The 12,836-nt window shown below is 56.5% G+C and overlaps 1 protein-coding gene across 1 annotated transcript; it reads right to left on the bottom strand.

The window, feature by feature from the left end:
* Positions 1-1,829: 1,829 nt before the first annotated feature.
* BESB_021730 (uncharacterized protein) lies at positions 1,830-10,775 on the bottom strand (the record flags this gene model as incomplete). The annotated part of the gene is made up of 12 exons (XM_029360882.1): positions 1,830-1,967; positions 2,300-2,488; positions 2,792-2,964; positions 3,689-4,574; positions 4,963-5,472; positions 6,010-6,262; positions 6,756-6,822; positions 7,180-7,226; positions 7,717-7,799; positions 8,392-8,544; positions 8,905-9,219; positions 9,606-10,775. 12 exons carry the CDS (start codon positions 10,773-10,775, stop codon positions 1,830-1,832), a joined length of 3,984 nt encoding a protein of 1,327 aa, XP_029216241.1.
* Between the last annotated feature and the right edge of the window lie 2,061 nt (positions 10,776-12,836).

Below are 12,836 nucleotides of genomic sequence, written 5' to 3'. Positions count from 1 at the left end.
TCGCTGTTCCGCCGAGTCTGCCGACAGAAAGAGACACTGCCAGTGCCGTTGCAGCATGTGCGATTTTAAAGACACTCTGCTAGGTACATGACGGTGCGTGGGCGGATTCGCCGTCCCGCGCCACACCCATGCTGAGGACGATGTTCTGTCGCTCGAAACGTGTCATCCTGCGTTTCACGGAACATTCGTCTTTTTGGGAGTGATTACATTGAGGGAGCTACAGAAACGAATCCTTATTTGGCGTTTACGGAGTTGAAGACTTCGCTGCTTTGTTTTGCAGAGGGATCTTTTCTCTGTTCATGGGCACTGTCGGATTAAAAAATGGATCCGTTGCAAGCGCCGCACTCGCGAGTCCACGACTCGCGTGAGAGCCGGGGGGGCCCCACCGCACGTGCAGGCGGCATGAGCTGTGGAACCTCGAAACAGCAAGAAGGCTGCAACACTCTGCCTACGTGTTTTCTCCCAACACACTTCCACGAGATGCGGTGCAGTTGCAACTCCGCCCCGGCGTTGGCGACTACAGCAGAGAACGTCGCAGAACCGCATCACGTGCATTTCTCCACGGTGACTGAGTGGGGAGGCCGTTAGTTTGGTAGACGAAATGCGGCCGACATCCGCCGCACGGCATTACTTGTCTCTCACTCGCGTTCCTCTGGAGAGAAAGGTCAACCTTGAGTTGACTCCGCTGCAGCTTCCTGAGCGTTGCGCTATCGCGCGAATGAAAGTTCCTTTCACCGCACTCGTCCGCGCAACGGGTCTTGGCACAATCATGCACCTAAACTTCTCTGCCACCTCCGCCGTGACTTGATCATAAGCCCCATGGCGGCCCGTGCGGACTCTTTCTCAGCGAAACTCTGACATAATGCGTGACAGAATGTAGTTGATCTCTTTCGGCTGAGAGTTGTCAGCAGTGCGGCTAAGAAAAGCGCATTGGACCTTCGCATTTAACGCGGCTTCCGAATCCCCGAGACTGGCTTTCCTGTCGACGTGGGTAGTCGTCGCACAAAGAGTAGACTCTGTGTTCTCCGTGCCCCTCAGTGAGGCCTGGGACTTTCACCCGCTGGGTTAAGCCTCCACTGCATTTTTGTCTCCTGTTCGAAGGAAACGCCGATGCCTAACGTGACAGTGTGTAGTCTAGCAGCCCTGGCGTCGGCCGCCATCAGCTGAGGGCTGACGAAGCAAAGCGTGAGGACTGACGGAGGATTTCACGTGAGGAACAGTTCCGTGTCGGGAAACCGATTTTGGTCCGCGTGAGCATGCATGAATCCAACTGTGTCTCGAGGCAACGCCACCCCACCGGCACATCTAAGCTGCGTCTTCCCCAAAAAAGGAAGACTCTTACGGAAGGAACCTGGTCGGGCAAGGATCTTCTTCAACTCAGCGTATCGGCTTAGACGACTGAAATGAAACTTCACCTATTTGTCTGCAGCACACTAGTCTGCACAACTGGAATGCACCTCGCTACGCGTTTGGCGTCCCGCGCCCAAGTTCGGGGTCGGCAGCCGCTCGTCCTCCCCGTAGAGTCTCCCAGTTCTTGTTGAGAGAACCGGGCCTCGCGTAGTTTTTTAGACGCCAAACACTAGAAAACAAAACTTCTAGTAGGCGTCAGCTGCGCCCGTGATGCTACGGCACAAAAAAGATGGTCAGTATCAGTTGGAGGCCTGCCCCCGCCAGGCCCCGCACGCTTTAAGCCCTGCTCACAGCTTGAGCCGTAAATTTCCCGAGTATTTACAGCCCCTTTTGCCCCCTTTCGCGCGTGTTATGTCGTGCACCAACATCGAGCGCAGGCGGGTGGCGGACGACACATGCCCGATAGTTCATTTCCAGCTTCAGCTCTCCGTCTTTTCGTCTCCTGGATTGGTCGCCGGCGCGACTGGGCTCTTCTCCACGCTCTTGAGTCCCGTCTGCGCGGCCAAACCCTTTGTCTCGTAATCTGCAATCGCTTGTCGCAGATCTTCGCACTTGGTCTGAGAAAAACCCGCGCACGCACACGCAACGGATCCTGCGGCAGCTCAACCGAAGAGAGTGAAAAAAACGCGCAGCAAAGCGAGTCAGAGAGGAGGAAATTCGACTTGCGCCTCTCCACTCAGATACGCAGCCGCTTTAACACGCCACACTGACCCCTTTGGCGCATCCCTGCCTTGGCAAACGTACATGCACCAATATCCATCGATGTATACATGTACATCTATGTAGATATACGTGGATGCCTGGATGCGTTGTGCGGCGTGTCGCGCATCAGCTGGTTTTCCCCAGGAGAGACGAGGCGTTTTCTGCGATTGCCGCACGCTGAACTTACGTCCTTGTATGGCATGGCGTCGTAGGCGTCGCCGTAGAACAGACCGAAGAGCCGCTGGAGTCGAAGCGCGAAGACAGGATTGTGCTTGCTTCGCTCCTCCTCTTCCACGTCATTCTCCGGATTCTCGTCGTCGTCCATCTTCTGGATGAGATCCTTCAGCTTGAGCTTCAGCTTATCCATGAAGAGGAGCTGAAGGCCTCACACCGCACCGCCGCAAGAAGCAGGAAGGGAGAATCACGCGTCCGCGCATGCGAAAACAGTGCAGACGCCGCGGCCACCGGACATTCGTCTCAGCGTCCCCCCCCCCTCACCACATCTCTCCTATATATCTAATATACATCATATATGTTTATGTGGTTATACTACCTTCCTGCAGCTACGGAATCGTAGATCGCCTGTGGGGTCCTACACGCACGCGGGGGGACACACGTGCGCACGCGAGTTCCCTCTTGGCTAGCTCCCCCCAGGCTCGCCTCGCCCCGGGCGACCTACATCGTCGTAGTTGGCGGGCACGTCGCGCGAGCTGCTGGGGAACCAGTCCGCGCCTTGCCGCAGGAGGTTGACCGGCTTAGGAATCGCCAACACCGCGGCCGCTCGGTCTGCGCCCGCCGCCGAGACTTCCCAGAAGCGCAGCCACTCCACCAAGCGGCGCATCGTCGCGCCCTCTGCGAAGGCGCCACACAAAGCCAAAGAGGCGAAGAGTGGTGCAACGCCGAAAGACTCCGCGGAGAACGCGAGTCCCGACAGAAAGTAGGCGAACAGAGAGCTACAGAACGCGGAGGAAGCGTCCACAGATAGAGAGGGAAACGCGAGGAGGAATTGCATCTCTAAGGCAGCGCCGGCGCGACGAGGGCCCCGAAACTTGAGCGAGACACGCCTCGCCACCAGCGCGAGAGAGCAGACGGAATTGAGAGGCGAGAATGTGCGACAGCACATTCCACGAGAAAACTTGCCTAAACAACAGAGAGACGGTAGACGCATGCCGGGGATGTAAGCGACTCGGAAAAATCCGAGAGACGCCAATAATACCCGCTGCCACCCACCCTCCTTCGCACCAGCCGGCACTCTTTACGCAGCATAAATACATATACATATGTATATATATGCCTATATATATACATATAAGCCTCGTATATCCCTTGGCAACCTCGAATAAGGCCACGAAATGAAGCGTGCAGAAGAAGACACACACATCCGAAGCGGTGCAGGGCGAGTGCACTCGAGGGCTCCGCTCACACCGACCTATGTCTATCTCTCTGTATCCAGTTGATTCCTCTGCCTCCATCCACGAATACCTGCTTACATCGCCATATAAAAGTGTGTATCTACGCATCAAACGAGGCGGAAGAGGCGTGAAAAGACAGACTTCTCCGCATCTCAAGCACGAACCTCGACTGGGCTTCGTCGTCGCGCCTCCATTGGCCTGGGGCCACCAAGAGGCTTTCGATGCTTCAGCTTGCGCCGCGAGCTTTTTGGCGTCTTCGAGAAGCCGAGTTCGCACATCGTTCTCATCCTTCGCCGCGTCTTCTTTCTCCTGACCCCGCTGAGGACTAACTCCGGTAGCCTTGGCGCTCGGTGCCTTGTCGCCGCCACCAGCGGCCCTTTTGTCTTTCGCGGCGGAGTCTGTTGCCTTGACCTCAGTGTCGACAGCCTTCTTCTCGCTCTTCACTGCGCCTTTCTCTGCGCCTTTCTCCGCGCCCTTCTCAGGCCCATCCTTCCCGGCCTTCGCCGCGGACTCCTCAGCGCTGGCTCCGCCGGAGCCAGCGACTCCGGAGCCTGTGGAGCACGTCGCGGCCGCAAGGCTCTTCTCGTTCGCGGCCGCAGCCTTGCTTGCGGCGGGGTCCGCGGGTTTCGTCGCCTTTGCCGGAGAAACCTTCTGTGGACTAACGGTGGCGAGTGCGGCCTGGACGGCGAACGGCAGCAGCCGGGGTCCAGGGACGTCCTCCGCGGAGAAGGAAAGCGAATCCGCGCCGACGGGCTTCAACACTGAGTCGAAGCAATTTCGGTCTTTCCAGCACACCCAGAGTTGCTCTGTGTGCAGCAGCTTCTCCACGCTGCTTTTCGCGTCCTCCGCATCGCCCTGCATCCTCGCAAAGGCGAAGGGCGGAGAGGCGCGCTTGGACGGACATCCGGAGGACTGGGGCGGCAGAGCAGAGAGTGCAGAGAGCGATGACCCCCGAGGCAGGGAGGGTGAGCAAGAGAGGGAGGACGTGTCGAAAGTCTCACGAGCCAAAGCCCAGACGCGAGCTTCCAGTGCGCCAAGCGCTTTCTTCGTCTGCAGAGGAAACCCAAAGAAAACACTGAACCCGCGCGACGTGGAGTCTCACAGCCGAAGTCTTCTTCAGTATTCACACAGGCGCACACACGGGGCCGGAGCGCGCCCGCGCTGCGTTCGCGGGCTGCGGACACACAGAGGTTCCTGCACAGAGTCCTCGTAAATATATAAATAAATATGTATACATACATACGTGTAAACGTGCGGGAAAACTCCAGGCGTGTCGCTTTCTGACAACTGCCCTCGTCGGGTGTGCACGAGGAAACCCCAAGCCCCACCCCCCTCAGTGTGGACTTTGTCAATCCGCTCCCCTTGTCGTGGCCTGCATTCTGTGCGCAGGTCCTCGCTTCGCTTCTTCCCTGCCGCTTTGCGCGGCTGATCGCTTTACCTTTTCGCTCAGTGCCTTGTAGCTTTCTCGGATTTTCGCCTGCATGCGTTGCGCGGGCGCGCCGGTCTCCCCGGCGCCGGCGGCAGGCCTGCCGGCGACTGTCTCCTTCTTGCCGGCCGCAGTCCCCTTCGCGCCAGCTTCGGCGCCGCGGGCCTTCTCCTGGAGCAGCGGCCCAACGGCTTGGCCAAGGAAGTGGAACGCGACGCAGGCGCTCGTGAGAAGCTCTCGGCGGAAGAAGGGCGTGTCGATGGCTTCGCGGAAAGAGCCCGCGGGCAGGTACCGGCTGCCGCCGCTGCAGCTCGAGAGCAGAAGAAGATTCTCCCCGGCGCGCTCCGCGCCTGCGTCTCGGCGGTCTTCGCCCTCCGCGGTCGCCGCAGCCGCGAGATCCGCTCCGCCAGCGACTGTGGGGTGCCTCTGGAAGTAGGACAGAACTATGTCCAGTGAGGCGAGAATATCCGCCGCCACCTCAGGCGGCTGCTCCAAGACGAGGTCGGGCGCTTGCAGAAAGGCCTGCGAGGGACAACAGCGACCCGCCGATTACACAGACAGTCGGGTGAAGCAACGCGAGGCGGCGGCCCGCTCCGCCGTCAGCTCTGCGTGGAGCGCTCATTTTACCATGTCACTGTCGGAGCTACCTTGTGTTCTTCACGCAAAATATCTAAAGTTCGCGAAGACGTCTCTGCGAGCGTGACACCACGATGAGACAGAGAACGCGCCAGTCGGCGAAACAAGGGAAAACCCGAAAAAATACACAATATAATACATAAGAACAAAGTAAATCAACAGAAGATGCGACATCCTGGTGCAAACCCCAGACCGTTGACGAAGATGCAACCCTGTGAGACAGATGATTCCAAACGGGTAAAAAATTTTTACAGAGGGACACAAGGAGGGCAGACGCAGCGCGACAGGAGACAGCCAGCCGTGCCGCCACTTCACCCGCAGCGATTTCATCCTCACGCAATCTTCTACGCGCGCTGATCTTCCTCTGATCGATTTTTGTCCACTTTCAACAGACATCATCGCTTTTTTCCGCCTCGAACTTACCAAAGCCTTGCCGTATGCCGCGTAGACTGTGTAGGAGCAGGCGCCGCCCGCCGCTGCAGAGTCCGTCGTGGATTTTTTCTCTTCGGTCTTTCCGCTTCCGCTGGATTTCCCGCCCTGCGCGACGCCGCCCGACGGTGCAGACCCTCCAGACGGCGAGGCCTTCCCAGGTAGCTTCTTTCCAGGGCTGCGGTCAGGCGCCGGAGACGCGCGCGGCGAAGGCGACGCGTCGCCGGCTTCAAAACGGCTCAGTGCGCTGCAAAAGACAACGCCACAAGCACGACAGACGTGGAATAGAGCGACACCCGAAAAGAGCGCGCTGTGAGGAAGATAGAAAGGCACCAGACGGGAAGGCAGTCCCTTCCAAAAGCAAAAAGACGAATGAGACGCCGAGAGAGAGGCGGAACTCGACGGCGATGAGCGCAAAACAACAGAAAGCGAGACAGAGAAGCAGAAAAAAATAACAGATTTCGGGTTTCGGTTATGTCACTGAGGCATCGCGATAGTTTCAACGGCAGACATACCAGCGAAAGCCTGTGGAGGACGGCCAGTTGGAAATTTAGAAACACATACGGTTGACAGAAACAGAAGGGAGAGGGACAGACGTCTCGCTGCAACGAATAGTGCAGCGGATGTCAAGAGGAGCGAGAGACGGCTAAACAGACAGCGTGGGAGGGGTGCAGATCAGCAATGGGAGATGACCGCGATCACAAAGCAGGTCGCAGCCAAACGTTTCAGAGTTTCCTTACTTCCAGGCATCAGGGCTGTCCAGCACCACAGCCGCCGATTCCGCCCGCTGCATCGTTCTGTTTGATACTGGGGACATACGCACAAGCAAAAATTTCCTGTCAATGAAAACGAAAGACTCCACACCACAGTCCCCGCTTTTCGATCTGTGTGCAGGCACCTCCGCGCCTTCAAGCGCCACGGCGCACTGACAAACGATCTCATGCAACCCGCTGATGCATGCGGACGCTTCTCGCCATCGTCGCGCTACGGTGCGCGACCTGCCGGCAGTTCGACGCTGAGAACGAAGGCATTTTTCGAAAACCTCTTCGCGCGCCCTCCCCGAATCCTAGCGAACCGCAAACACGAGAACACAGAAATCGCGGCCGCGCGCCGCGAAGCGAAAGGTAAAAAAAAAACGAAGCTGGAGCCCCTATGTCCTCTTACGGCCTGCGTGAGTGAGAGAGAGCGTCTCCATCAGCAGGCGCCGGAGCCTGCAGAGCGACAGACAAAGAGAGCGGCGCCTAGGTCTCTAAAGCAGCCAAACTGCGAATGGCAGACTCGAATGCATTCCGAAGCTAGGCGAACGCACGTGTGGAGAGTCCGCAATGCATCCAAGAGACACGACTTCGCCTTCCCCTGAACACTCAGACTTCTCATAGCCATGCATGCACGCAACCCCAGCCGCCCGACAAGCTCGCAGATAAAGGCATCGACATACACATCTAGATGCACGCGAATATATATATATATATATATATATATATATATATATATGTGCATACAAATATACACATATATGCGAACAAATAGATCTACATATATATATATATATATATATATACGTATATATAGATACAGATACATATACATATACATAGACGCGGACATCTGCGCTTGATGCGCCACGTCCCTAAAGATCTGCGCAGCAAATCGGGCGAGCTGAAACGGCATCATTCGCGACCCCGCAAGTTCTAAACCTACGCGAAGATGAACTGTTTCTCATTCGCATGCATCAGCGGCTCCTCGATGCTTTTCACCATCCCAATCACCTTCGCTCCTGCGGCCTAAAGGCGAGCAGAGACGTTGCACCCGCACAGCAGAAACTTGAAATACCGAAAATTACCCCCGGCGCGGAGCCTCCTGCCGCGGACACGCGAGCGTTGGATGACAAACGAAAAAAAATCGACGCATGCAGCGTTGGAAAAATCATCCAGGACCGAGGACCGCAGAACCCACCTGCTGACTGGTGCAGACAGATGGACATGAATTGAAACACCTCCACACATAGTTCGTGCTGATATAACTATAGGCATACATGCATACATAGATACATGCATGCATAGATTTATATATATATATATATATATATATATATATATATGCAGCTATGCGCACGTCAAAATTGAAATTTCGAACTGAAATAGAATTAGTATAAATACAGCCATGACTTATTATTTGTTTAGCTTGATTTATAGATTTTGCAAACCCTACACCATTAAAATTTCAAAGTTTGAAAAATTTGAAATCACTGATTTAGGTAATTCTAAATTAAGAATCAATGAAAGTCGTACAGATCTACAGATTAATCAGACCTATACGTTGCGACGCTGAACATACGCTTCGCAGCAGGCGATAGAAAAAGCCTGCGGTACGAACCTGAAGAGCTCGTTTCGCTTGCGCCGGGTCCGGCTGCCTCGCGCCTGCGGCAGAGAGACACTCTCGGCCCTTTCGGTGGAAAGCGGCGATCAGACTTCGCTTGTTTCGCTCCAGGAACTGAACCGTCGTTCCGATCTCCAGCAGGGGAACGGCCTGCACACAAAGCGTTACCCGGAAGGCTGCTTATATCGATGAAAGAACCTAGAAAGAACCCCAAAAGAGACATGCAAATACACATATACACATAATATTTACGGCGCGCAGACTGAGAAGCGGATGTACCGTGAGATACATCAAGGCATCATTACACGACGAGACAGACACATATATTCACGACAAATACACACATATATATATGAACAGGTAAATCCGTATGCGAGTGAGGAAGCGAGAGATCTGGCAACAGAAACCGTTGAGACGGCGAGAGGCTGGAAAAAGTGTAATCACAAAACTACTCATCCGCCGTCACCTAGGCGCATCTCCGCCTGCGTCAGAATTACCCCACTACCTTACTCGAACAAACTCGACGAGGAGGTCTCCGAAGTTGTTAAAGTCAAGGACGGGGCGACTCGAGGTCTCCGGGCCGTTCTTCTTTGATTTCTTTGACGCTTCGGCACCCGAAGAAGCTTCCTCAAAATTGTCATTTCGCGCCTGGGCTGCAGGGCGCGGAGAGGCAGTCGAGAGCGCCGCAGACAGTGAAGAAGAGGAGGCGAACAGAGCGGAAGAAGACGCCAAAATTTCTTCCTCGGGAGCGAGCAGCCGAAGCAAAAGCTCGAAAACTGCGATAACTGCGACCGACTTCGCGTGGCTGCCGATGAGCGCACTGGACTGAACGCAGAGAAAAGGATATCCGAAAAAACAAACACTCAGGTTCACACGGCCTCACACTAGCCGACGCTTGAACAGATGCTCGTATACATCGCCACCTACGCGTACCCACAAGCGTGCAAAAAGCTGATTTCTCTAGCTCCACCGGTCGTCAGCGCATGTAAGCATGTGACGACCTGTGCGCAACCTCGGAGGAGGCAATCGAGGGCGCCGCGAAAGTCTTTACGCTGTCTCAGAGTTCAATCCGGGACATGCGCGTGGCTCTCTGCAGCCACCGCGCTTGGAGCGCGCCGGCGGAGACGCCCTAGACCCTGAACGTTCCAGCGGTGCGGAAAGAAAGCTGAGGAATCTGAATCTTCTTAAAAGAAAACGGACTGGCGACTTACGGAGAGAAACGAGAGGAAGACCTTCAGCGCCTTCATCCACCCCTCGAAGACCGCAGCGGGAGGTGTACGTACACTCGCCCTGGGAGGCGTTTGTGAGCCTGGGACGCCAGGCGCGGCGCGCGGCGAGCCTTCTTTGCTGCCTTGTTGAAGCGCGGTATCGTCTTCTCCCTTTAGATGTTTGAGCAGCTGCCGCACCAGGAGTTCGCGACTGTGGCGCCCGCGCATGAACACCAGAGGGGAGGAGGCGAGTTGCTTCGCCATCTGTTCCTCTTTGACGGACTTCCTTTCGCCGTCGTGCCCGTAGCCCAGACTCGCTGCACCGCAGCCGGCTTCAAGCTTCCTCCTTTTCTCGCCCCACGCTTCGCTCGCGCCGCCCGCCCTGCCGGCTGTCGTCTCCACTGAAAACTCTCTCCTCTCGGCCCCGCCTTCCTGCAGGCCGCTTTCATCGCCCGCCGCTTTCACCCCCCAAATACGCCCCTCCTCTGCATCAAGCCGGTCTGCCGCTGCAGCTTCTTCCAGCAGCCTCGGCTCTACGCCTCTGCCCGCGACAAGAAGGTGAAAGAGCGAGGCAAACGCGAGGAGACTTTGCCGGTCTGACCTGAGGAACGCTTCTGCGGGAGATTGAGGATGAGAGGCTGCGCTGGATCGCGGAGGCCCTTCGCATCCCGTCGAAAGCGACGCTGCGGTGTACGTACACCTGGCGGGCGGCGCCTCCGCCGCGTTCCCAGCGCCTTCGCGCGCCGAAGACGCCGAAAGTGAAGCATCGAGAGACAAAGCTGCATGCACGAACTCGTCCAGCATGCCTTGAGGGAGGAATGAGGCGTACAGCTGCTGCTGTCGCGCTCTCTGCGCCGCATCTTCGGCTTCGTTTCGCTCTTCATGAGCGCCGCTCAGAGACGAGATCCCGCTCGTCTCCAAGGCACCGTCTGCATCTCCTTCGCCTGCGTCACCGCCGCAGGATTCGCCTGCCGGTTGCGCGTCATCGCCGGAAGCCCGCGGACGTTTCGACGGGGGCCTGCCCGTCTCTGAAGCGTCGTCTGAGGGGGCTGGAGCGTCTGCTGCACATCCGCTGGGCGCAGAAGTCTTGGCGGGAGAGGCATCTGAGGCGAGTGCGGAGCTTGGGGAGGCGGCGTTTGCCTCAGCCTCTCCGTTCGCAGCGCTGTCGCCCATATTCTATTGTTGTGAGACGCTGGACTGAAAAGGGGAGCAAAAATCAGGGGACATGTCTCTCCGCCGAAACGAAGGAACTCAGTGAAATGAAAAGCGGAGAAAAAAGGCGGTCGTGATGAGTGCAGCTCACGAGCCAAGGAAGCAGGGAGAACGCACCTACACACTCGCTGTTTCTTTGTGTGCCGCTTCTCTCCGCAGCAGATCCCGAGAATTGTTTCTAGTCCACAGAGGGTGCGATTCGCCCTCGAATTGCCTTCCGGATGCCACGGCGTTCACACCCAGTGACCGCATGCAGTCACGAACAAACGCGTTTTTTTCGACTACAAGGCCTCACAGCCAAAGGGCAGAAGGAGGCGTCTGCGTAGCCCGCGAGGGCCTCCTCTTTCAACCCAACGCCGGCTCAAGGAAGATCAGAAAACCACTTTTTAGATGCGTAGAAGCGGCACAGACCGGAGCCTCCGTTGTAGAATATGAGACGACACCTGCAGCCAACAGATTAGGGCGCCGCTTGTGACCGTGGTCTAGCAGACACCGCACTGGCGGGAGCAACTTGAAAGCGTCGTCATTATCGCTACTTCCAGCGCTTTTAGATTTTTTTGTTGCATCATATCCTGATATGAAGCTCTACGCTGAGGTGTCCCTGTCGCGTCTATCGTAGCTGCAGTGCGGCGACAGCTGGTATCTCGCCACCACCGAGGCAGTGTGTGCGACTTTTTTATCTTGCCTACATATTGGAACGCCTGCATGCAATGTTGAACATGCGTGTAAATGCGGCTTGGCGTGCTGAATAATGCAGAACTGTTTGTTTGGTTTGACTTTACTAGGAACCCTCCTCCGCGAGGCCTGTCCTCAGCCGCCTGCATTGCGCGCATGCCTCGGCGAGCGGCTGTCTTCAGTGAGCGCCCGCGAGCCGTTCTCTTGAGACACTCCGTAGCGCACTTGCGACTCCCAACGAGAACTACTTCTTTTGCACCGAGGCTGCTAGATGCCAGATCTCTCTGCCTTTCTTTGACTCAGGGTGAATAGCGGTTTGGCGGAAAAAAGAAGATCTCACAAGCCACTTCCCCCTGCCAGAGTTTCGCTCCCTCTCCGTCGCGCGCGGAGTCCGCTAGCCCGCTGAGTTTCGCTTGCCTGGCGCGAATAACGAACGCGGACCTTCTCGCGTTGCCAGCTGCTGAAAGATGAGAATGTCTTTTTAGAGGAGAAGTGCCTGAGGTTTCCGCGGAAAAATCGTGCTCTGTTCGAGTCCAGGAGGAAAGCGGCATGCGCGTGTGTCCTTCCTCGGCCTCCTCATCTTCCCCGAGTCTCTTCTCTCTCTCTTTGTTCTTCGTTTTCTTCACTGAACAAACCCACGTCGTCGCCGCTTCTGATGAGTATCTTCTTCTCGTCCTCTTGGCGTCTTCTGTGGCTCTCAGGAGTCCTTCAGAGGCCCTGGCACCCTCGCACGTCTGCTTCTTGATCAGTGCCGCCTTCCAACGCCTCGTTTTATTCTTCGCTGCCTCAGTCTGCTACCTCCCCCCCTCCTTCTTCGAGACTCCGACTTCCCACTTTTCCTTCGTTTTTCCGTCGCTGCGCATGCATTTCTTCTCAGTTCGGTCTGTCACATTTCCGCTCATTCGCTTCGAGGGCGCGCCGCCCTGCGGCCACGTCTTTTCTCTCCATGTTCACTCCCGCCCTCCCCCCCGCCCCCGCCTCGCTCTTTTTCTTCGAATCCTTCTCAACTGGCTTCTGGGATCTTTTTTGCATAAGATCGCTTGCTGCGTCGACCTTGCCGCCTGCTCCAGCGCCACTTTTTTGTCCTCTGCCGCTCTCCAAGATCCCTCTGCATTCTGTGGCGCGCCACTCATGAGGCGTTGCCTATGAAAGACATCTCGTTTTTTTGCGCTTCTCTGCGCCGCGGATAGTCTCGTCTTCGTTGCGCTTGCCTCCGCCTTGCGACTGCGCCTGCTGGTTATTGTGTCTGCAGTGCAGGTCGTGCGCTGCGAGGAGTGAAGTCTACCGAAAGCTCCGTGCGACGCACGCGCCGTGGCTGGTGTCGCGGAGGCAGAGAATCTTTGTGTC

Source organism: Besnoitia besnoiti, chromosome XI, assembly GCF_002563875.1.
Source record: "Besnoitia besnoiti strain Bb-Ger1 chromosome XI, whole genome shotgun sequence".
In the NCBI taxonomy this organism is placed as follows: domain Eukaryota; phylum Apicomplexa; class Conoidasida; order Eucoccidiorida; family Sarcocystidae; genus Besnoitia; species Besnoitia besnoiti.
This window is presented reverse-complemented; position numbering and strand designations above follow the sequence as displayed.